Here is a 25,772-nt window from a genome sequence, read left to right as displayed (position 1 = left end):
AAAGAAACATGCACCAACCAAACATCACTTATGACTTTACCACATACGAATATTCCTGCCAAATTTGGCGAAGACCATACAAATGATGTGAACTTATATGAGGCCTAATACAGAACGAGATACATTTTCTGGCTTGACACACTATAAGTATAAAACTACTCAAGATTCTTAAAATTGTATATTAAAATCTGGATTGTTTCGTATTAAAATCTTTTGCATATATTTACACCTGAATGGACAACAAACCTAAAAGAAAATGTATAAATAGTAAAAACTGTCAAAGTATTGATTTTGGGATATGTTGGTAAAATATCTGCATGGTCAATCATGAGCTCGACTTGCAATTTATTTTAAAAAATCTATTATGACCTAAATGTTTAAAACTGTGACAGTTAATAAGAATAACAAATTATATTTGTCATGGTCTGTATCTCTGTAAAGGTTCAAGGTATGCACAAAACCGTCATTTTCACGTCTATATAGATATCTCGTGGATTACTGTGTGCTGTATACATAACGCATGAACTTGACACCGTGTACTATTTTCACAAATCATCTCGCATATATAACACAAAATTTGCCTGGATGCGGCACCTGGACAGACTTGCCTAGCCTTAGTGTCTGCACAAAACTACCTATCACCCACTTTTTCACTAGTGATAAACAACTACCTAAGAATTGCTACTAGTGAGTAATGTGCTCTGGAACAAATGGAAAATTAAGTTGAAAGTTGGTCTAGAACGAGGAACAAGTTGCTGACATTTTAGGACGCAATCCCTGAAAAATTTATTAATTACAATGTTTTAGAAACTGCTGCTGCACCAGGATATTTATAAAAGAAATCTCTCTATAAACTGCACATATTCTCTAACTTAAAATTAATATAAAAATACATAATAAAGCCACAACGCACGCCGACCACGGAAGTCATTCCTAGATGCGTGCGCACACAAAATGGATCATCTGTTTTCAGATATCCTGAGCTGAGAAACGTCGATGATAGAAAAGTAACTCTTGTTTTTATAACTACAGACATATCCTTTTGTGCTACAGTTTTTATGATAATCCATTTACAGTTCTGTAAATGTCATTGATTTGTTAAGAAATTAAAGGGTTAGTTTAAAAAAAATTGTTAGCATTCTTGCGCAAGTTGAGGGTCGTTCACGCATTCAGGCTTTGTGCAATGGGGCAGTTTATTTGGAAGGACTTGTCTTACATGCTGAGATCTGCGCATTGTTTTTCACAAGTGTAAAACCGTCTTTTATCTTTTCGTCATTATGTTTGATTCCTGCATTGTTAATCATCATTTTGTAAGCCCGATTAGTGACTGAAAATATGTGGTAAAACCATCATGGCCGACTCTGACAGAAGTGCAGACGTACGCTGATCACGTCTAGTTTTTGTGAAGTGTGAAAGTTTTTTCTTTGGCTTAAAATGGAATAAAACTTAGGTTTTAGAATAGAATGTTAACTGTAATAGTGGCCTATCGTTGTGCTCTTAATAACAATTGGTAATCTGTAATTTGCAACAAAGACGCACAAACTATTTTGACAGTGTCGGTTGTAAATACGAGGCAATTTAATACAGTATATTTGTAACGCGCTATTGATAAAAAAGATCATTAATCCAACCGTAGTTGAATGAGTTTATTATAACTCCTTAGACTTAAATTGGTATTTTTTAAAGTAAAAGTTTGTAACTCAGCTATTTCATGCATGTTAAGGATTTTGGTTATGAACAGATTAGACCATTAACACATTCGAACAAAAGATGGAATAATGCTTCAGTTTGATTAAAAGAAACCACATATTCATTTAGCTCTCTTAAGCCTAATCACTTATCAGTGTTATATGCTTGACATTAAAGGTGGGTTAAGAGTTTCATCACTTTTAGAAAAAAAATTGAAAACATGAAGAAAATATTGAAGACAGACATTAAAGTATTCTAATCACATAAGTTGACTGTGTGGACACCACATTGCTGAGAGCTTGATGCTGTTTATGGCAATATTTTTTTTTATGCTGCCAAGTCTTAGAAAAGTAGAGCAAGGACTTTAATTTTTGCAGAAACCTCAAACGTGTACTTATTTTCTGTTGGTGTAGTTATTTACACAAGTTAAAAATAAGTAACTTTCATTCAGATAGTGGCTATGTACAGAAAACTACCATTTCACTTTTATCAGTAATAAACATTTGGCAGATATTAAGATAGGTGTTTGCAATAAGCTGTTTCATAATTTATCAGCTATTGAATAATGCGACAGTAAAAAGATAATTTATTAATGACAAGGCTAGTTAAAGGAAAAAATTGCATTCCTATATTTATCCCACTCACAAAATAATTTTTCAGTTGATTAGTTAATTATTAAATGAATTCTTTTTTCCTAAGTATTCTTTTCAATGCCGTATAAATGAAACTGGAAACATATATTGATGAAAATGTCGATGTTTTTTTGAGGACTATTTTTAAAAACCCATCTCAATGGACTCATCGAAGGAAAATAGTTCTTTTTTATTCAGATAACATAAACATACAAGTGATATATATAAATATTAATTTAGGATCACCAAAAATTTGATAATCTTTCCATTTTATCTACTTTTTTCAATAAGTGAAGTGTACACCAGAACTGGTGTCATCAACCGGAATGCCTCTGTTATTGAATTTTCCTTTATTTTTTCAGAAGTGCATATCATTCAATACAACTTTCAAGGAAAGTATCATCGTTAAACAGTGCATTGAAACTTTATTAACAAAATTACTCAGCTGCAAGAATATTTCTACTGTGTCCTTGGTAGGTACAGCAATATTTTCAGTCTGTATTTCTAAAAGGAAGTAAATCTTTAAATTGTACTTCCTTTGTGCAGGTACACACATATATATGCATTCATGGTTGCAAAAGATAGCTGAAGTTGAGAGTGTATCTTGTCATGGAAATTCAGCATAAATTTTAATTGAGTTTTAACGTTTTGGGGACTTTTTGTTTTCAGTCCTTGTCTGGCATGAGCCAGCTGTGGTGTGCGGCCTATGGCAGACCAACCAGAGTCCATGCCCGGGGGGTCACGACGCCGCAAAAATAAAAACACTGGAGTGGACCTGCGGTGAGTAAAAGAAAGAACATTTTTTAAAAAGGCATTAAATGTCTTCTGTATTTTGAAAAAATGTGTTGTGAAAGTGGTAAAAAATGGTTTTAAGATTAGCCATATCTAAAAACAAGTAGTGAACACATTAAGCCGTTTGAAGAGTATTTTATTTTGATTTTACTTTCTGCTGTTGCTGATCCACAATAGTAAAATGTTACAGGGACGAGGAGGAATCTGCTCTGCCCAGCACATCCAAGTCCAGGAAAACATCACGATCAAAGCTACGCTCCTTTAGTACCCCTCATGATAATAACAAAAAAGAAATTACCACTTTATTGTCTAGTTCAGAAAAGGCAGTATCTGCAACAGTTTCCCGAGGAGGTCGTAAAGTCTCAAGACAGATCAAATCTGGTTCAGCTCAAGATAACATAAGTCACCTGCAGTTGCTGTTTGATGAAGAATTTACAGAAGAAGTGACATCAAAAACTAGTGCTCCAGAGTTGATTCACGCTGCAAGTGAGGAAAAACCTGCATGTTCCTCAAAAGAAACAGTCAAGAAAAAGAGAGATAATAAGAGAAAATATACACCAGCACCCTCCACCTGCAGTCTTACAACTGGTGGCTCAGAGTTGTCAAAGTCCCAGGCTCTTGACCCTGGATCAGCATCTGAGGCACTCGTGAATTTATCTCCTATTTCTGCTGAGACTGCATTGGCAGGTGCCTCCATTGCAGTAGCAAAACAAAAAGGACAGTCCCGGAGAAGAAATACCAAACAAAAAGCTGAGGATTCCAGTGTTGACCCTGAAAGTGAACTTCTCAAGAACAAAGACAAACCATTGAGTACCAGCAGAAGCCATAGAAAGAAGAGTAAAAAGACTCCATCGTCCACAGGATTTGAAGACGCTGCTCCCTTAGCAGTTGATCTTAGAGTGTCAGTTTCTGCAGCTTCAGTGGAAAGGGAGAGTTTTAATAGCTCTTTTGAGCCTATTTTTGTTCCAGTAAAAAAACGCTGCTTACGGTCTGTTCCAGCAGAAGTGCAAGGCATCAACTATAGTCTGCCTAGCACATCAGCTGCATTAAGCAATAGTTCAGAAGTTCACACCGTTTCAGTTTCTAAGAAAAGAAGTAAGTCTTCTGAAAAGAGAGGAAGAGAAGGCACTCCAAATAAACGAAGTTCACGAAGCAAAAAGACGGGATCGTGCGCAAGCAGTAGGTGAGTTTACAAAAGCAGTATTCTTGAATAATGAGCTGAAAACAAAAACATGGCACAAAAGTGTCGCTGGTCAGGATATATTAAAAGCTTAATGGTAAAGGTAATTTAAATGGCAGGTTGTGCAGAACTGATAGATACTGATGTTCTGAATCATTTTTGATGAAGAATTAGAGTTTCAGATAAGTCATGTCTAAAACACAGTTGAGTTGGTTCTTGGAGGTAGCTGTTTCATATCCTCTTATGAAAGAAGACAAACTGACCCTAATTTGTGACGTAGAAGGTATCATTTGATAAAAATGAAATTCTGTCATGCCAGCCTTCACCATTTCTTCTCCAGCTTTTTTCTTGCTCTGCTTGGGGTCAGAATTATCTGGCACAATACCCCCAGATCTATTGTGCCTGTGTTTAGATCATTGCATTTTGGAGACTTTAAAATGAGCTTCTGTGCCTGAAGTTTTTGATTGTCATTCTGCAGCAGAACATGGAGGGTTTGTACCGCCTACTGAGGGCTTTGTTTTAGATCACATCAGTATCTATCATTTAAACATAACTTTACATTTTACTTGCCTTTTCATTTAATGATTACTTTTTCTGAAGCATGATAAATGTTTCCTAAAGCATGATAAAAAACACAATCTGAAGTTTAATGATTTTTGCCCTTGTTTATGTTTTAAAGATGAGCTTTAAACACTGAGGGTCAATAAGATTACTCAGTCCTTGAAAATGGTGGCTGAACAATATGGTTTACCTCTGTCTTCCAAATTTTATTCCCAGAACACAATAAAACCCTTGTAGATTATTGCTCTTTCCTTTGCAGAATGCAAGCTATGGACATTTAAAATCTTACATGTGCTTTAGAAAAAGATTGAAAAGCTTATCACACATATGGTTATAAAAGCTTTTTTTTTAATTGCAATACTTCATTTGCTGTAAGTCTTTACAGTTGCTGTGCCCATGAATAATGTTACAAGTTAAAATGTAACAAACTTGTGTGATGCAAATTTCTTTAATAATTGGTCGACCTCGGTGTAAGGTACTATTTTTCCAAATTTGGATGGAGATACCTCTTCTGTTATCAAGATGTGCAATTACAAACAGCACCATGCACAGAAAGAGATCAGAATCATGACATAATATTCTTAATTACATGTTCCCAGCTCTTCCAGTTTAAGCATATCCTTGCACTTTCCTGATGTCATGTTGTTGACCTCTTTTCATGCATGGTGATGTTCATATTTGTGTATCTCAAGAATAGAATAAAGATGATGGTGATAAAAGCATTTTTTTGCCAGCAGCAAACTTGTGCTTTGAAACAAGCAGTTATTTAAATAGTATCTTATGTGCACACATACACCCCTCTGCAAAAAACACACGAGAGAAAAGAAAGCCAGCAGCTACTCATTCATGGGAAAAAGTTGGTCTTGAAACTATTGGAGGTGGTCCAAAGTGATGGTAGCAAAGCATTCTAGCATTTCTTTTGTGATTTTTATTGTCAGTGGGCGGCAAACGTCTGCCAGCACTACTCGACAGACACAGGGCCAAATCCCACTTGCACGCAACTCTGCTCCCCTACCTGCAGTAGAGTGTGAACTGTCCAAGCCATCTACATCACATAGCCAGCTATCATCTGACATTATGGCAACCCAGGATAGTAATAATGGAGGTGTTGGTGGTAGTGGAAGTAATGGCAGTGGTGCAGGTGGAAGCAGTGGTGGGACTGGAGGTGCTCGTCCAAAAGAAGATAGCTCATCTATGTCACAAGCAGTAGCTGGTAAGTATGTTTTGATTGCTAAACATTGTGCACTCAGCATAAGAGAAATTTCACCAATGCTCATCCTTCTTCCCAGCCTTTGGAATTTTCTACATCTTTCTTTTTAAACTGTATTTGAAGGTCTCAAATCTAACCTCAAAATGTACCTCTTTCAGAAATAGCTTGTGTAACTAGCTAACTTGTCTGCTCCTTTCTCAGCTCCCCCATCTTCCATGCTATAATGTTGTTGCCACTATGTAGCATACATGCTATGGCATAAGTCTATGATTGTATGTTAAACTATCGTGCTTTATAAATTCAGTTATTATTACATATGCAGTTATATGTGTGTGTGAGAGAGAGAGAGAGGGCAAAAGAAAACCATAGCAACACCATTATAATTTATATTTAAAGATTTATTAACTGTTTTTATTACACAAGTGTGAAATTGTGAACAGATTAGTTAGGCTGATATGTATTAGGTTTTCTATCATTAGACCCTGCTTCTCTGATTCCACCTCAAGGAACTGGTGAGAATGAAGATGAGAGTGATATGGGCAGGCTGCAAGGTGAGTTTTTTTGGGAGTGTTTGTCTGAATACTTTTAATATCAAAATATGTATATCTAATACAATATTGTCAAGGAACAATATAACCTGGTCACTTTGTAATTTTCCTTTTCTCTTTATTTACCCATTTCCCTGAATTTCTGTTTCCTTGGGACTGGTGATACAGAGAATCTGAAGATTTATAAGCTGCATTTCCAGTTAACCATGCTTGACAAGAAGAAAAGAAAAATAGTTCCATTCATTGTAGAATAATAAAGAATGTAATTAGTGGTGAATTTGTTGAGATGATGTTCAGGGTGTAAAGTGTGCAATCTTAGAGTCCTTATGGTATGCTGTTACGTAGGTTGTTTTTTTTTTTAATAACCGATTGGCAGTTGAACATACCTACTGTTGGATGTCGCATGTAGCAAGAGTGGTCTTAGGACTAGTAAGGGCTGCTGCTTAGGGCTTAGCAGTCACATGTCTTTTGGACATAGTAACAGAATACATTTATAAAAAGCTGTCATAGTAGTGCAAAGCAAAACAAAGAGCAGAAAATATCAGGAAAGATGGTGCTAGAAGATGTACAACATGCTGTTTGCCATTGATAAGTTTGAAATACAAAGTGAATGAATGTTACACCAACATGACTTATATGACTAATATATCCCAGTATATGACATAGCTAGTCTCTAAAGCTAATATGTACCTTTTTTTTTAAAAAATTTAATATTTATGCGAACTTGCAAGACTCGGACACTTGAAAGGCCATTCACGTATAAAAACATCCTGGCTTTTGACTAAAGGACAGAGCATGCACATCTGCTTTTTTTTCTTTTGTTAGCTGCAGTTTTATCAGGCAGGTCTTATTTTGCTATGTGAAACAGTTGTTACAGTTAATTGCCTACATCCAGCTCATAGTCTGGTGCTTAGTATATTTCATTTGTCCCGTGTGGATTGATGAGCACTTATTTTGGTGGGTATTCCATCTTTGCACCAGCTGTAAAATTATTTCTTGTTGCCACAGTTGATGTTTATTTGAAACTTCAAATGTCGTTGCTTTTTAGCTTGTTTGTGTATTTGGGCAACTTGTGCATAAAATGTTCAATTAGAATGTTGTTATGTGTGAAAGTTTCTATTTCACTGCTTCATTTTATATCAGATATAGCTTCTGTTAAGGAATGCACTTTATTTTAACACATCTTGCTTAACATTTTATTAAATACATTTTTCAAAAAAAAAAAATCTTCATTTCTTCCTCCTTGTAAAAATATATTGTTTTTTTTTGCTATGAACTCATTCAGTATGGGTGTATCAATTCTATTGAGCTGTCAAGCTGTAAAGATGCTGTATTCAAGGGTGAGAAATAGTAAGAAAAGGTTAAAAATACTTATACAATAGTTCCACTGATAAGATAAAGAGAGTGAGTATTCCACCAGTTTTAAAAGTGTTTTAAAATTGTTTGAAGCATGTTTAGCTTATTAAACAACTCTTTGGAACAATGTCACTTGATTTTATTAAATCATTGGGTTTGCTTTTTGCTAACAGCAACATGTTTCTTAAATTCTGGTGTGAAGAAGTCAACAATTGCCATGCAAAGAACCTAGCAAGAACAATGACATTTTAAATGAGGTCTTTTCATATGCAGAGTAATGGTAATCATCTCAATGGCATTTTGACAGTTTTATCCACTAAATCAATCAGACACTTGAATCAGTGTTAATGATATCTATATATTATGTTTCATTCCAATTGTCAACTTTTATAAACAGTGAAGAAGAATTACTAAAATAATGACTTCAGTCTCTAAAATGTGTAAAAGTGCATGAAAGCACAGCGCATACTCCTACAAATATTACAAAATTTAAATATTAAAACTGTTGTTTTAAATAAATCAACATATGTTAATTACATATCACAGATGGAACAAAGGAAAATGAAGGAAATCCAGATAAATACTACCAGATCCACTGCATGCACATCTTACATGGTTGTTCAAGTGTATTTAATAGGGTTGGTTGAAGTCAACATAAGTGTTCAAAAATTGTGTGTGAACATCTTTGTTTTATGCAAATGCATGCTTTGTCATTGCCCTAAAACAGTACAGTAAAATTCACTATAAACTTGCATGACATTTAAAATGTTGCTGTTTAGCATTCTCTGAACCCTTTGATGTTGTCCAATTTTGTTTTAATTAATTCCTTATGACAAGCAGCAGTGTTTATCTTATCATCATTTTGTCGTCATTTGTTTAGCCCTGCTGGAAGCTAGAGGCTTGCCATCCCATCTGTTTGGCGCGCTTGGTCCCAGAATGCACCAGTTGCTTCATCGTACCATGAGTGGTGGCACAAGTATGTTCTGGCCTGTTAAGAGACCTATGATCTGTCAGTTTATTAAGGATAGTGCAAGAACTGTTTAAATTGTCTCATTGACAAAAGACTAAGCAGCATGAGGAATAGCTGAGGGATAAATTCTTGCATTCATTTAATTGTTTCAATGTCTGTGGTAGGGCCATTTAAAAAAATTGAGTTTTTTGGTATTTGTGGTGTGCGCATGAACAGTTCATTGCTAAAACATCTAAAACAGTTCATTGCTTTTCATTTAAAGAATTGGCTGTATGTGTGGTTTTTTTTTAAATCCTTTTTCACTTTAATATAATTGAAGCAGGGTGTTATGCAAGGTTCTGAATGTATCAACTTGTGATGAAAACAGCAATTTCTACATGGTCTAAATTCTTTGGCATTTCAATTTTGCTGAAATCTGTTTCATGATAATAATCTATTGGTTTCACTAAGCATATTAGCATTTCTCATTAATGACTTTGTGAACAAAAAGGAAGTCACTAGTTACATTCCCATTTTATACTGTCTTATAAAACTTGTTTTGTGAAAAAAACCCTTCGACTATCATGTGAAGTTGTTGTAATAATTTTCTGCCTTTGGTATTGTTTGAATTAGAAGAGAAAATTTTTCCCAGTAGAAAGAACATAATTCTTCAGTTCTGTTTGATGGTTGGCCTATTGCATCTTCTCATGGCCATCTAGGCTGTCTGTTGGCACAACAGCGCCTGTTACTAGTCAAGCGAGGATTGGCTGATTGGGCTCTTGTTTCTGGCACTCTGTTATTTCTTGCATGTGGCACCTGTTTACAGTTTCGGCTGCTTTGTTGTGATATAGCCTAAGATTTTGGCTTGGCATAAAACATGATTCCCCACCCCTTCCTCCTCTTCCGCCCATTGCTTTCTTTAGTCATTTTTTTTACAATTTATGTAAGGTCACCAGACACAGGGTTACAAAAGTACACAAATTTCAGGAGGAGATGGTCTCAATAAGTAATGTTACTTTGGGGTTTTCTTACTATATCTTTTTTTAAAGACCTACCTGATAGATCCAAGTTATAAGCAGATTCTGGTAGGTGGAGATGCTGTAAATATTTTTCATAAGCTTTAGCTTCTGAAACATGTAGGTTTATTTATTATTTGATTTCAAAATTGACGATTTTCAATTGTAATCAGCAAGTTCTGAAAAAGTCTTGCTCTTGTGTGCGAATAATGCATGCTACATCACAAGTGGTAAGGTCCATGCTGTCTTGGCAGACAAACTTCACAGTGGCCAGAAGATGGAGCAATGCATCAAATTCATCCAGCGATCTTCATTTATTGTGCTTTAGCAGCAAAGACGAGTGTGAAATGCTGTTGTTTAGCCTTAAAGGTATTACACCTTACATTGTTTAACCTGAGGATGGTAAAGATTCAAAATCCCAAACACAATAGCTCAGGCAGCAGGTGACAAATAATGATTTAATACTACATAGTATCTTTGATGTTTATCAAATTTTGAAAGCTGCAGGTGACCATAACACTTTGTTTTTCAGTTTGCTTACCTACTGTCACAAAACCCACAAGTTTGAAAATTTACTGTTGGGACCGATTTGAATGTTTCTGTGGCATAGTTTTTCATACAGTTGTTGGTGTAACAGTATAAAAAGAGAGACTTTTTGACCGCACAAATTGAAAAAATTAGAAAAGCAGTAATATATTTTTGGGAGCGCTGTTGATTTCTTATCATTTACTGTGTGCATGTGTTGTCGGTCATGGTTATACTTGTACTCTCAACTGTGCCTTGAGAAGCTGAATTTCAAGTACTACTATTTATCGAGATAGCTTCAGCTGTTCATGAAGCTAATAAACATTGTGTTCTTTAGCCAAAAGATTGTAGGAAAACATTTCAAGCAGCAGCAGCCATAGTCTACAGATATGTAGATGATTTTCCGTTGGATTGTTTTTTTAGTATGAAAAAAATTTTGCTGAGGTAAACACTTTCAATGGGTCCTGTGTTTACCTGGGACATTAATGTGTGGATGTAATGTACAATTAATAAGAGGTTACTTAGATAAACCACAGGTAGATTTAGATAATACAGTTATGTTAAGGATTATTAATGTATAATGCTATTAATACCTATCAGTTCTAAAATTCTCATTATGAACTAAATGAACCATTCACCAGGAAGAAGTTTTAGTATCCCACACACTTCATTTTGCTGATGATTTATTTATTTATTTTTTTTTTTGGTATGCTTAAATGCTTAGTATACATAATAAATAGGCTAAAAGTATGCAGTATTTAAAATGCATACAATATTTCAGTGTTTCATTTGATGTTTATGTGGTGACTGCTTTGAGACTATCATTCTAGTGACTGAGGATTTGCTGGATTAAATCTTCACTACTACTTTTAATTTAAAAGGTATCAGAGTCATCCTACCTGTGCTGTATTTACCATCAGGAATCACTTTTCAAGTGCTGATGGCATCTATAAAGGCTGTATGGAGCCCAGCATTTGTATGCATGTATACATATAAACATACCTCGCTTTTCAGTTGTAACAGCATAGTGTTTTGTTGACCCCCATTTACTTCTTAGTTTTCATTTCCTAAAATAACTTTGAGGTTTAATCAACCAGTTGCAGAAAAAAAAAATCATTTTAAATGTTTTACTATGTATGTGATTGTGAAAGTATGTTTTATGCATGTAAGCAGCATCACTGACAAGTGACACAAAGTTATGTGCATAGTCATCAAAATGTTATTGACATGGGTCACTTCTAAATCAAGTAACACACTCCCCAAAGTGTCATGCACAGTGTCTTAACAGCACAGGAAATTACACAAATTTAAATTACCAATGAATCTGTTGGCACATCTGCACTTATGCTTTGACTGGTATCAACAGCCAGTGGAGCTGTATTAGGGCACACAGCTGTGTTGGTGCGGATCCAGAAATATATATTAAAAAATTTATTCATGACCTATTTTTAAAAAAAAACTGAATGGCAACCAGTTTCATTGAAAGAAATCATTTAATAAAATGTTGTCATGCATACTAGTGCATAATAAATTGCATTTTGGGTATGGACCATAAATATTCTATAAAATAATACTGTCATTTATATTATGATGAAATTTACACTGTGCAATCATAGTTTGGGAAAACAAATTCATTTCTCAGTTTACTTTTTGGTGTCCATATATATTGTTACACCAGTCAGCAAGTGCAAACTTGAGACTGGTCTGTGCAGACTTTAGTGGTAGCCGTGATAGTTGTACTTGTCACCATTGTGACAGACTGTGACGACAGTATTACTTGCACTGGACGTTTTTGGATGAAACTGATGTGTTTTTGAACAAGAAAAACTGTGTTTCTTTAAGTAGGCACAGGCCCTGGAAGAAGACACTTTTGTACCTCTAACCCCTCTTGCTTTCATCAGCATATACACTACTTGGTAACATTCAGGAGCAGAGTGGCATTCACATATGACAGACTACTGTGTAGGCGCAGTGAAGTTAGCTTTACGCACACGAAATTGATCCATTGTCTTGTCAACGAAGAGAATGTGGGCACACATATTCGGCCACTGTGTTTTCCTGTGCATTCAACAAGGACACAATAATTTCCATATCTATGCTAAGGCTTTCGAGAGTTGATATTTTCTGGGCAACTTGTATTAGCTATTCTGTGGTCACAGCCACTGACATCACACGCAGCTTCTGGCCAAAATAGAGATTTGAACAGGTGAAAATTGTTTGACTTATTTTCATGCAAATCTTTCAGAGGTTATATTGAAGCAGTCTTCTAATTTAGATGATTCATGTTCGTCCATAAAACATTAATTTCTTTCTGATTATAGAAGCTGGTGGTTATCCCACTGCTGTGGCTGACTTTCTGAACTATTTTCGTGCTGTCTTCTGCCTTAGGGGAAATCTTGGTGGCCTATTTCTTAGAGACCTTATAGTCTGCTAAGCATGGAGTACTTGTGCTTTACTGTGCATAATTAATGGATGCACTGTTTATTGTTGTTTAGGCAGGCTAAATCAAGGTAGAGTATGTTCTGTCACTTGGAGAATAAGTGTATGATTTTTTTGCGTTATTCAGAATCAAGGGAAGCATATAATGGAGATTTCCTACATTTGCCTATTCAATGCATGAAAATAGTAGAATTATGCTTTATAGGAGTTGATTCATCTGTGACATCCTTTGATGTAGGTATTCAGTTTATTTTTGTTTTCTTGTGATGTAGGTGTTTGATTGTCATTATGTAATAGGTACACATCCCGAAGTTAAAATGTAGAGGCAGACCAGTTATAACCTTTGCTGCATGTTACTACTGTACCATTCATGGAAGCATGTTGTCATTGACTTTAAATTGAGTACATTTGTTGAGGAGAACTGCTAAGTCTAGAAGATCCATGCGCTGTGCACCAGATGATAGCCTGAAAAAAAATACTTATGTTTCAGTGTCCAAGGTACAGCAGCTGCTGCAGGGTCTTCAGGCAACTGGTGATGAAGGTCAGCAATTGACAGCTGTTATGGAGATGTGCCAGGTAGGCATTTAACAGTTAATATACCCTGTGCTTAGCTGTAATGGTGTCGGGAATGACAGCAATAAATACCAGTAGGATTATGAAAGCATCAGAGAGAGTTGGTTGGGGAGGAACCGATTAATGAGAGTATTGTGCACTTGGGACTGAAAACATCTTTTCCTCGTGGGGAAAAGTTTATTTAGAATGTGTAAAGATGCAAAATGTCTGACAATGTTTGACAGGTTTGTTGTATGCTGCATGAAAGAAACATCAACATCTGTTACTTTCAGGAGACCTAACCTACAAAATGGAAAAGCCTTTAAGATAAGGGGATACCAAATCTTCAGGTCAGATAGAGCAGACTAATGCAAAGGTGGAATCCTGACCAAAAAAAACAGTCCAGGTTTATAAGGTGCTGAGAAGCAAGTAATCCATGTCAAACTAAAGGTCACAGGGTGCCATATCATGAATTACTGTCCAACTGATCCACCACTGCCAGAGCTGGGGCTATAACCAGATAGATGCAAGGGTAAAAGAAGCAAAAGACTGGTAAGATGATTTTTTGATGAGCCCTCACCAACAAAGAAGAGAAGCTAGTAAAGTGCCAAGAAAGCTAGTAGCCAGATTCACAAAAGTGGAGGTCATGACAGCTTTTCACCCTTCATGAGCTGCAATCAGCGTTGAAGAAGTTAAAATCTAAAATGCTCACAAGGCTAGATGGAATCGCACATAAAATGTTGAAATATTTAGGCAACACTGTTAATGTCAAATTTTTGAAGGTCTTTGGTATTAGCTGGATGACTTGCTAAAATATGAAGATGACGATGATTCCTATCCACAAGAAAGTAAACAACAAGAATAAATCTTTTACAGACCTGTTAGCCTGACAAAATGCATAGCAAAGACCTTAGAATCATTAACCAGTGACTACTGTAATATCTGGAAACAACATTCTGGAACAAGCTAGTTTCAGACAAACTGCAGCACAGAAGATCAGGCAACATATCTCTCAAGAAATTGAAGGTGTATTCTACAAACAAAATCAAGTATTTGCTGCATAGATCAGTCTGCAAAAATCCTTCAACAGGGTCTGGATATAGCCTTATTGTGAAACTGCTTCATGATCCTACCTCCAGAACCACAAAGCACAGGTCACAATTGGACACAGAAAGTTCTGTTGTGGTATGGTCCAAAAGGAGGAGTCCTATCACCTTTCCTAAATTTTATTAATAACCTTTTATTAACGAAGTCTGCTCAAAAGTGTTCACACAGCAAATGCTACACACATTCACATGCAAAATACAGCTAGCAGCTTATGGCATGGGCAGAAGAATGGTGTATATCCTTAAAGAAGAAGTCCTCAACAATGCTCTTCACCCTGTCATCAAAGAAACTGGGACTGTAAAACTTGGAGATACCCTTAAGATTTAATGAAAAAGCCACATCTTGAGTATTGGTCCTCAGCAGCCTAGAGCCATCAGCAAGCTCTGGACAAAGTCCAAAATGAAGCCCTCAGAGTCATCACTGGGTCTACATCAATAAGGGCCATCTGGAGGATATAACTATCATTCAACTCCAGAGCCAAAGAAGAGACACAAAAGTAATGATTTAAATAGAGAAAGAAGTGACTGCCAGAACAACCACAGGTGAAACATGGAAAACCAGACAAAGAACTGACTTCAGTTCAGCAGCTTCTGAAATCAGCAGCCCCTGAAATCAGAAGACTTGTCTGGTTTCACCAGGCCAAAATATGCTTCCACTGTAACCCTGCTGACAAATCAACACCCACACAACAGCTTCACACTCATCCTCTGGGAACCCCCTAGGATGAACCATGCATGTAAGTGCACCCTTACATTGGCCATAATCTCAGATCATTTCAAAGAAAAAGGCTGGATTGATGCAGTGACAGGGGATCCATGTTTGAGCCAAGGACATCAGCATCAGCTTGAGAAAAAGATCTTTGTGAAGACAGCAATGGGATCTTCTTACATGTGATTATCATTTTCTTTAATGGTGACAACAGATTGCGATCCAAAGATTACTGACAGGTTACCGTGGATTCAGTACCCATATGATTAAGAAGATGAAACTGGCACCCTCATCATGGATGTGTATAGGTGGACTGATGTCTGTCTTCAAAAACCAACGCTTAGCCTCTTGCAAAGTTCTCATCTGTTAGTCTCAGCAAGCTTGAAGCATGAATGCGACAAAACCGGAAGCTTTGTAGACACCAGCCTTGTTCTAGTAGTTAGCTGGAAAAAATCGTTTGCAAACAGTCCATTAATGCAAGTTTATGCCCTCACCAACCTGTATTTGTGGTTTAGAAGCAGCAAGATCAACTTTTGGTGTTGGGATGTGTTCATTACATGGTCATTTCAACTTGAGCCAGAGGTAGATATGACTGGAGCACTGGATGACCAGTGACACAAGGAGCAAGCAGTCTGTTTCAAAATGTGTTTATTTCAGCAGAAAATCATAATACTGAATAAATGGTTGGCCAGAATAAAATATTATTAATAGAGCACAGATTGTTGATTGTAAATCAGGTGGGGAAGGTAGTCGTAATAGGGATGGTGTTTATATCATGAAATAAGTCCATAAAAAATTGTAGAGTTGTAACTAAGAGGGGGTTGTAATAAGGAAAAGTTTTACGGTAAGTTCATAAAGAAAACATAATTTGGGTGGATGCTTATGTTATTATGTGCTAATCTCATTTTTATAGATATAGCTTGTGATTGCTTCATTATACAATCTTTTCATTACCTTGTTTATTCATTTTTTTTTCCTTTGAAATTGATGACAGCTTGGTGATTTATGGCATTTTGCTTCTGTAGCTGTTGGTCATGGGAACTGAGGATAGTTTGGTGGGATTTCCGGTCAAGCAAGTTGTTCCAGCTCTGGTTGCTCTTTTACAAATGGAACACAACTTTGACATCATGAACCATGCCTGCCGTGCTCTTACTTACATGATGGAGGCCCTTCCCAGATCTTCAGCTGTTGTCGTTGATGCTGTTCCTGTTTTTTTAGAAAAGGTTTGAACCTTATATTGTCTTTTTTAGGTCCTGGTATATATTTTATAAGAGCATTGAAAAACATTCTTTTGCTCTGTGATATGTAAGCCTGCTAAAAGCTGCATTAGGTAGTCAGCTTTTGTCCTCTACTTTAGGTGATAGCCATACCTAGTCTTTAATGTCTTTTTTTTTAAGATACTTTTTACTCGTAGCTGTACTTGGTTAAGTCATTGGTGAATATTTGATGAACAAACAAAATCCAGTTTTTAATAAAGTATCTAAATTATGAGGAATGAATGAACCTAAGCATAAGAAATATAATTCTGGCAAAGGATATCTGCAGTGTTATTTCTTTCCTTGACAATACTTTTTTGTGTTTAAAAGTCTACCCAAGTACTTTTTTTGTTGAAAGGTTAACCAGAGTATTATACAGATCTATTTTCCAAAATCTGCATACTTGTATCTGTTTTGTCAACAGTTACAAGTCATTCAATGTATGGATGTTGCTGAGCAAGCACTAACTGCTCTTGAAATGTTGTCACGGAGGCATAGCAAGGCCATTCTGCAAGCTGTAAGTATCTTAATATCAGCCTTTATAAATGTGTTTTCAAAAATTATGGCCAAAGATGGGAAGATTTTTTTGTTCTTCTAAAATATGGCCTTAAATAACCCTAAATGTCCTTGGTAATGAGAAGAAGCATGGTGGGCAATTCGCTGATGTGGAGGCAACTCATTGCTTCCACAAGTCTTCATGCTTTAAAAGTTGCTGTGTCAAGCGAGAGAATGTCATAAAACCATCTAACTGATGAAGATTTATTAGCTTAATTCCAATTAATCTTTGACTCTTCTACATTCAAATAATCAAAAGTTGGAAGATTAATTACAGAATATTTAAGGAAAGACAACATTGCAGACATTTTTGTGAGCATCTTGTTCTTTTGTTCTCAAAATGACCACTTATCTCGCACATTCAAAACCTGCATAACTTACTACATTTTGGGAATAAGGCAACTTGGTATCAAAAGAAAGCTGCCTGCAGATTTTAACGCTGTGAAAAATGTTTAAATCTTAAAATATGTCAGCTAAGACTCATTTTGTAATGGCAGGTGACATATCCATTTTTTTTTTTTTTTTTTTTTTGTTTACAGGGTGGAATTGCTGCATGTCTTATGTACATCGATTTCTTCAGTGTGTCAGCCCAGCGCAGTGCACTTACGGTAGCAGCAAACTGTGTGCAGAACATGAGCACTGATGAGTTCCATTATATGCGAGACTCCTTGCCACTACTCAGTAGCCGACTTAACCATCAGGTCTGTTCTTGATTTAATTAGGACAGAGCACCATCATATCTTCTTTTATAAATGATTTTAGAGCTTGTAATGACTTTAGATGGATGTTTGATAAAGTCGGTTCGAACATGTTTAGTGAAAATATTTACTTACTTTTACAAATTTTTTATCTGCAGGACAAAAAGAGTGTTGAGAGCGTGTGCCTGTGTTTCTCACGTCTAGTAGACAGTTTCCAGTCAGACCAACGTTTACTGAAGGAAATTGCTGTTCATGGTCTGCTGACTAATGTCCAGCAGCTGGTTAGTGAATTTAAGATTCCTTTAATCAAAATGTTCAAGAAGGGGAAAAATCAATGTAAAAATTTCAGGGTTTTATAGTAACAATGACAGCATTGAGAGTTTTATAGTAACAGTGACACCATTGAGGGTGATGATTATGTAGAAAGAGCAGAGAATGCTGTGATGATGACTTTCTAATGTTTATTATACGCAGATTTATGCTAGTTTGCTACAGAAACACAGCTCATCTGTTATCGGAAATCTGATTTTTTTTATCTAGTGGTTATGCAGAAATTCCCTCGTGAGAAATTTTTTCATCAAGCTAAAAGTTCAGTGAAACAATGTTTTAAAGGAGAGAGGGGAAAAGAATTTTTAAGACCAGGATTATAATCTGCACAGGGAAGTCTGCAATCTGTATTCTTTTGATAAAATTTCATATTCTGTTTTGCAAAAGATCAGCATATTTATAAATGAATTCACATTTTTACAGTGATAGAATGCTAAATAGATCTTAATAATAGTACTGTATTATGATGTTGCCAGTGCCTAATAATGAAGATATAGACCATCTTGCATTACTAATATGTAAGGTTACTTTATTGAAAACTTTAACAAAAATACAATGATTCACACACTGTTAGTCCACCTTCTAATGATTTCTTTTACTTTTTCCATCTATTAACTAGTCTGACTTCTTGTCTTCCTCTGGAGGTTTGCAAAACTCTCAATCCTTGCTATTTGTTCCATGATTCCTCCTTGCATCTATTATGCTGCATGATTGTTTATCCTTCTGTCCTAATACTGTCGATGTCTCGATTTTGTCTCAAGGCTGAGCGCATGCTCTTTCATGAACATGATCATGCACTATATAAATCACATATTCTTATTGTTATTATTAAAATATACTGCAGACATAAGCACCAGTTGTGCATATATTACCTTCTCCACCCCTATATTCAAAATTCAGGGAGTTTTTTTTATTGTTTTTTGGGGGGTGGCGTCATGATGTAGTTGCTAAATTGATTTTGTTGCAACATCATATTTGTTAATCATTTAGACTGTTGTTTTTGTGTGTATTTCAGCTGATGGTCAGTCCGCCTTTAATAAGCACAGGAGTGTTTGTCATGGTAATCCGCATGTTAGCTATCATGTGTGCTAGCTGCCCTGATCTTGCCGTTCTTCTTCTGAAACAGAGTAAGTGCTGTTTTTTAAGCGCTCTTGGGGATATTATTGGTATATATGACCTTGAGTTAAATATACTAACGTATTTAAGTGTTTAATTTTTGTTTTTTTTTTTTTTTTTATTTTTGGTTTCTTGACATTGTTTATAGTAAGCCTATAACTAAAATACTATCAGGGATAATAGAAGATTGTGCTAAAAGAATAAAGGTTAGATCAAAAACTCAATATGAATTATAATGGATTTTTAAAACAGATTAAGTAATAAGGATAAATAATAAGGATATCATTTTCTTATTTCACTTATGTATGAGGGTATAGGTAGCTTATAATTGAAAATACTGTCAGGAATAGAAAATTTGTGATTAAAGAACAAATGTTAGCTTAAAAACTTGATGTAAATTATGATGGTTTTTGTTTTTAGAAATTGCAGAAACCCTTTGCTTCCTGCTGATAGGAGCATCAGAGCAGCAGGCAACCAATATTGAGGTACTTTATTGGGAAAGTTTTGAAGATTCAAAAGCTTGATACTGTTGATTGATACTTTTGTTATAGATGTGTTGAAAGATGACTACTTAAGCACATTTACCTTGGAGTTTTCAGGATGGAAGTTTGATAATAAAAACTGTATAGCTTTTGATTCCTGGATGTAAGAGCAGTTACGAAAAGTTAACAAGCATTTGTTTGTGTACTTACAGGAAAGGTTTGATTCACAAAATTTCAAAATGAATTCTCTTCCACAGCTTGCTTCAAGAACACCCCAGGAGCTTTATGAAATTGTTTGCTTGATTGGGTAAGTACCTTTGATAAAAACTATACTTAGAAAAAAGACAGCATTCTGGTTCTTTTATATTTTGTAAAATTGTGTTCACATATTTCTCTTGCAGTTTAAGTTGCATGTATTTTCCCGAGATGGAACATCAGTTTTACTATGACATTGAATTTTATAGATTTGAAAGAATCTTCAATATGGCATAGACGTCCTAAGTAAACAAAAAATTGTAGAAATTCACAGGATACTGAAGGATAGACTAGATGACTTGGAAATATTGATAAAGACAAGAGGAAAATTTGTTTGCAGTCTAAAATTAATGAGCTATTTTAATTTTAGTTATTAGCTACACATATGGCAAACATTTATACAGAATACAAATAGAAATAACAGTTATTTGGCTAAATGGTTAAATTTAGGGTATATGTGTGACAGATAAAACTAGTGGTGATATCGGCATTAAATTGATTTGCACAGGGAGTTGCTGCCCAAACTGCCATCAGATGGTGTGTTTGCTATTGATGCCATGCTGCGGAAAGGTCCAAATCTGCATAATGAGGCTGTCAGCTGGCAGTGGCAAGATGACAGAGCTATTTGGCATTCATACACACCCATTGACAGCAAAATCATTGAAGTGAGACTTTCTTTTTGGTCAGCAGATAAATTTAGTATGGTATACTAAAGTACTCGTAAGCTCAGCATAATATATATAGGACTCTTTGATTGCATATTAAGTGAAGGTATTTACCTGAACACTTTGCAAAATTAAAAGTAAGGGGAAAACAGTTTAAAAATACTTCAATACTGGTAGTAGAGTATCTGCTGTAATCATTTTTATTAAAATTTCTCATGCCTTAAAGTAAATATGCTTGCATAATTGTAAAATGCAAACCATTTTGCATAAAAACTTTCATCTGGTTTTTTGGCATCACATAGAATCTTGCACACATGCACAGTGGTTGATGGCGAAAGCATCAGGAAATTTCAGACTGATTAAGTCAGTAGTCTGCCTGCTGCATCCATTACTTATGCCTCTTGAAAAATGGAAATGACATAAGAATGTACTCCTAGCGATTGTCACAACTTTTTTTTAAGGCACTTCATGTAGCGCTCACAAGTGTCTGAGAAATCCAAAACTGCGCCTGCAGTGGGCACTGAATATAACAGAAAAGCAACATGACAGGTTAATTGGTTGATGCCTAGTGACCTCTATATGGTTCTATTTACAGTATTTCACAAAAGAGTGACATATCATACAAGTGGTTGCAATGGAAGTAATCAAAGATGACATTTAGACAAATTTAAAAGCTCATAACTTTTTTCTGCTGTGATTAAACTCTAAATTCTTTCTCAAATAGTTAAAAGAAAGATCTATGTTTAAATAAATAGAAATATTCTTTATGATTTTTTTTCTGTTTTGTGAAATAGTGTGTTTAACAAAAGTAATTGAAAGCAATACAGCTACTGAGGTACTTTAAAAAAAAAAGTTTTAAGTTTAAATATATATATATAAAGAAAACCAAATTTTAGGTTTATATCACATGTCAGCATAAAGCTATAAGCTTTTGAAGTAAACAAACTGTGACAGAAAATGAGCAAAGAAATGTTTAAAGGTTTATTAGTCCTGTTTTGTCTAAGCGTATCAGCTAATTTAGTTGTTTATGTGAAATTATAACCATCTTTAATGTTTTCCTATATTTAACAATATAAATTTTTTTAGTTTTAGAAAAGTGGAAATAGATTCTGCTGTGTGTCCAAATGTTGACCAGGCTGCATATAAATATACAGTAATTGAAAAATGGTATTTACAGACATTGAACTACACATTTATAGGTTCAGTTAGTTATGCATAGAGGTATGCGATATGACCCAATGTAAAAACCTTGAAATATAGTGTAACAGTGATGTCCTCTCACGTAACGGCTGAATGGGTCAGCTCTCTCTGTGTCTTTCTGTTTTATCTTTAATCTGTACTGATTTTTTGGTCATCAGCTTGTGGATCTACATCTTCCTTAAGTTCCTTTGTGCACTGGATTGTCTATGGCTTTCAGCTTTTTTCCTTATGGAATGGACAGATACAATTGAAATTTTAGGCTCCATATTCTGCTACTTGTCTCACAGTGATTTGTGCCATTCACTTCTGCAGTTGTCCTGCATCTAGATAGTGCTTTATAAACACTTGTTTACATGATATAATGGTTCTGTTTTGCTTCAGCTTCTTGAATACCTCGATGAAATGGTGGAACAACATTTAGACTATAGTTAGATCCAGTCTCAAATTGACTGGGGTGATCTCCCTTTTGCTAACTGTTGAAGATGTCTTTCTTTTTTACTTTTTGTTTTTACATCTTACTCTTCACTCTGATCTCCACCTGGTTTGATCTCACTGCTTTCTTTCTAAGACAAATTGGCTATTGCCACATTGTGTGCTGTTGTGTCGCATCACCACTTCATCTTCGTGTTTTGTTTCTTTGTTAGACTGTTATTTGATATTCCTGTGCTGTTTGCTGAACTCATCTTTTTGACAGTGAATCATGCTAAACAAGTGCACTCTTATTACTGTAAAGCTCTATAAGTCTGGCTTTTGAAAGACAATAAATGTGCTTATGATTACTATTAGGTATAAAGTTAGAATAACATCATCTTTTCTATGTTCTGTAACTTCATTTGTTTTGCTGTAACATGTCAAGCTGTTATGGTGTGTTTGTCCTTACATCAAAACACAATGCAAGACATTTGTTTTGATGAGGATGTGTTGTTTTATGGTGTAGCATGAGAAAAATGTTTGAAATGAATATAATGGCTGCAGTGTAAGGAGGCATTTGGTATGCATAAAGTGGCTTTTGCCTGTACTCTGGTATGATGGTCTCTCTACTTGTGGAAACATTTAGATTCAACTTGGTTTTAGCACATAAAATGTACTTCTAATGACAGTCATGTAATAATTTGTCTTTGAAAGGCAAGTAAATAGTTTATTATGATGATTGATATACATATTTCTTGGTTGACTGACTATTTTGCATGTGAAATGGTCTGTCACTTTACCTTGACGTGAAATTTCAGTCATTTTGCTGTATTCATATGGATATTAAAATTGTTTTGACGTGTTCTTTTTTTTTTTTTAAGGCTGCCTACCAAGCTGGAGAAGATGAAATTTGTCTGTCGGCCATGGGTCGTTCATACACAGTTGACTTTAACTCCATGCAGCAAATTAATGAAGACACTGGAACAGCACGACCTGTGCAGCGTAAAATCAATCCACTTCTTTCCAACTCACAGCAGGCCTTGGGTGAGTTGACTCTTCTTGATGGATGCTACTGAAGCCTTCCCTACATCAGATGGCAACCAACATGAAAGCCTTTAGAATTATTTTTAGTATATACCAGTGGCATGGCAGACATGATACAATAATGGTTTTCTTGTTGGATTCTTTCTTCAACAGCATAAATAGATTTGCTGGTGAATTTTGAATGTTCATGATGCTCCTTTTTAAGTAAATCATGAAAGGGTAGGGTTAAGTATTTGAAATTAATCATGGTGCAGTGAGATTCACAAAATTTTAATGATTTGTACTTTGTAGTCAATGTTGATGTGCTTGAAGTACATTATACATGGCAAGAATTGACTTCAGAATTGTAAAAGGGCAAACTGGATGATCAAATACACAGTTCTTTGGAATGGTGGATAGATTGGTCTCCAGGTTTAAAAAATGATCAGGGGAATTGCATAAGGGGGTGCAAGTTCCCCAGCCTCTCATTAGTGAAGAGGTATTGCTTATTTTACACGTTGAGTGACTTTGGATTTTATTAGTGAAGAAATTTCTTGTTTTTCATATTGTCTTTTCATATTAAGTGACATTGGATTTTCACACTGTTTTCTCATAAGCCTCATCTGCTGTCCAAGATCCAGAGATGGAACAGTGTGACTCACGAGCTGAGATTCTGAAGGAAGACTATGAACTGGCTTCCACTTTTATCCAGACCCTCTTTTCTGTGCTGTATGAGGTCTACAGCTCCTCTGTAAGTGTACCCATTTAGTTTGTTTTGTTTTTTTTCCCCCGTCCAAAAGTCCTGTCAGATGTTCCCAGCTTCTTGATGCTCGCAGAGTCCACAATTAAGAGTAGAATGTAAAACATAAGCAAACCAAAAATGTTGCTTGGTACTGGAATAAAAGGTAGCAGCAGGTTCTTATCTGATTCATATAGCAGCTGAGATGGCTGTCATTTGTTTGGTTGGCTAGGATTTTATATATACCTTTTTGTTTATGCAGTTAGAATAAGTTTTTTTTTTTTGAAACCATCTGCTCTGTGACTAAACTTATGCGGCTGGTGCCACAGTGGCTAAAGCTCATTACATGACAGTGAGAATCAGGTGTCGTTTCTCAGCTTTGATATCTCTGTAACACCTGTTTAAAGGGCTATCAGTTGGTAGTTTTCTGTTTGTGTGAGTGAGAGAGAGATTTACATATTAAATGATGGTAAATAAATGTGTAAGGTGTATTTGATGCCTACCAATAAGTGTTTGCTTGTGCCACTTAGTGTAAGCCACTTCAGCCTGCCTTCATTAGTGTGGAAAAGTGCTAAAACATTATTTTTAGCATTATTATTAAACTTAAATATTACATAACCATTATTTTTAACATTTGTGAGGAAAATATTAGCTGAACCTTAAATTATAAAGTTTCTTATTTATCCTCCACAGGCTGGTCCCAACATTAGACACAAGTGCCTGCAGACGATATTGCGCATGGTCTATTATGCCTCTCCTGATCTCCTTAGACTGGTCCTTAAGAGTCAGCCTGTTTCTAGGTGAGCTTATTTAGTCTGTTTACATTTTTTCTTTTTTTAAACAGTTTTTTCTTTAAAATTGTGAACATAAGCTTTCCTTTCTCTCATTCACACAGTTTGTATGGCTCAGGATAAAAATTAAAAAAAATCAGTGTATTATGAAGAATTATTTCCAGTCCCTGGAAAAGTCGGTATTTAAAGAAATTCATTAAAATCAGGATAAAGTAAAGAATTTGTTAATATTTTTAAAATGCTTAATCATAAATTTAAGTGAACGTACTTGTTTGTCATTTTCAATGAGTCAGATGATTGGCATGTATGGGGATTAGTATCCCCTGCTGATTGGAGTATTTCTATTTCTCGTGGCATATTATCTTTTTTCTTTGTATGTTGATGATGCTGTTAGGGACAATACAAAGCAGTTTTATTAATCCACAAAGTTGAAGGAATTTTGCATTGTCTGCAAGAATAAGAGTGCACGTTTTGAGACTTGGGGTGGGTGCAGAAAGTGAAACTAAAGGTTGATGTTTTCCAGACTGGTATTAAAATAATCATCTAGAACCACGGTTCTCAAATGGTGCTTACAAGCAGGGTGCGAAGGTGGTCATTTTTAAAAAGTTTCTTATGCCGGTATTAGTGATATTAGCTTACATTGCTGGCTAAGAGTGGGGGGGGGGGGGTGCGGACGTATCTTTGTTCGTCAGGGGGGGGGGGGGGGCGTCACAAGTAAAAGGTTGAGAACCACTGATCTAGAATGGTAACAGTTAAATAGCTTTCAAATTAATCTGCTGTTTTCTACCAGTGAGTTCTGGGGCAGGAAGTAGCACTTGCTACTATGATTTGTCACCATCCTTGAAAGGTTGAAATTTTTTTTAAGGGGATGTATGAGGCTGGTAGGCAAAAATGCTTTAGAGTTTGCAGAGTGGGCAGGTTGGGGTGGGGGATGTTTCCTTAGGTGTGCTGTTATCAATGCAAAATGAGAGAATGATGAACAGAGGGCAC

The 25,772-nt window shown here is 35.6% G+C and overlaps 1 protein-coding gene across 9 annotated transcripts in view; it reads left to right on the top strand.

Moving 5' to 3' along the window:
- Positions 1-25,772, top strand: part of LOC112554967 (E3 ubiquitin-protein ligase TRIP12-like) — a 52,085-nt gene that overhangs the window by 398 nt on the left and 25,915 nt on the right. For 4 of the 9 annotated variants that reach the window (XM_025223049.1, XM_025223048.1, XM_025223045.1 and 1 more), the window contains exons 1-19: positions 923-1,007; positions 2,684-2,794; positions 2,991-3,101; positions 3,304-4,296; positions 5,793-6,067; positions 6,529-6,615; positions 8,849-8,944; positions 13,388-13,473; positions 16,290-16,487; positions 16,945-17,037; positions 17,615-17,776; positions 17,932-18,054; positions 19,116-19,227; positions 19,637-19,701; positions 19,956-20,005; positions 20,462-20,618; positions 23,111-23,273; positions 23,870-24,003; positions 24,685-24,791. In XM_025223049.1, coding sequence (XP_025078834.1) covers positions 3,028-3,101; positions 3,304-4,296; positions 5,793-6,067; positions 6,529-6,615; positions 8,849-8,944; positions 13,388-13,473; positions 16,290-16,487; positions 16,945-17,037; positions 17,615-17,776; positions 17,932-18,054; positions 19,116-19,227; positions 19,637-19,701; positions 19,956-20,005; positions 20,462-20,618; positions 23,111-23,273; positions 23,870-24,003; positions 24,685-24,791 — 2,975 coding nt within the window. In that variant the 5' untranslated portion in view covers positions 923-1,007; positions 2,684-2,794; positions 2,991-3,027. Of the gene's footprint in view, positions 1-921; positions 1,008-1,135; positions 1,249-2,683; positions 2,795-2,990; positions 3,102-3,303; positions 4,297-5,792; positions 6,068-6,528; positions 6,616-8,848; positions 8,945-13,387; positions 13,474-16,289; positions 16,488-16,944; positions 17,038-17,614; positions 17,777-17,931; positions 18,055-19,115; positions 19,228-19,636; positions 19,702-19,955; positions 20,006-20,461; positions 20,619-23,110; positions 23,274-23,869; positions 24,004-24,684; positions 24,792-25,772 lie in introns of those variants that run through there. The other 5 variants (XM_025223046.1, XM_025223047.1, XM_025223042.1 and 2 more) reach the window with 5 other exon arrangements.

This window comes from Pomacea canaliculata, linkage group LG14, assembly GCF_003073045.1.
Source record: "Pomacea canaliculata isolate SZHN2017 linkage group LG14, ASM307304v1, whole genome shotgun sequence".
Classification (NCBI taxonomy): Eukaryota; Metazoa; Mollusca; class Gastropoda; order Architaenioglossa; family Ampullariidae; genus Pomacea; species Pomacea canaliculata.
This window is presented reverse-complemented; position numbering and strand designations above follow the sequence as displayed.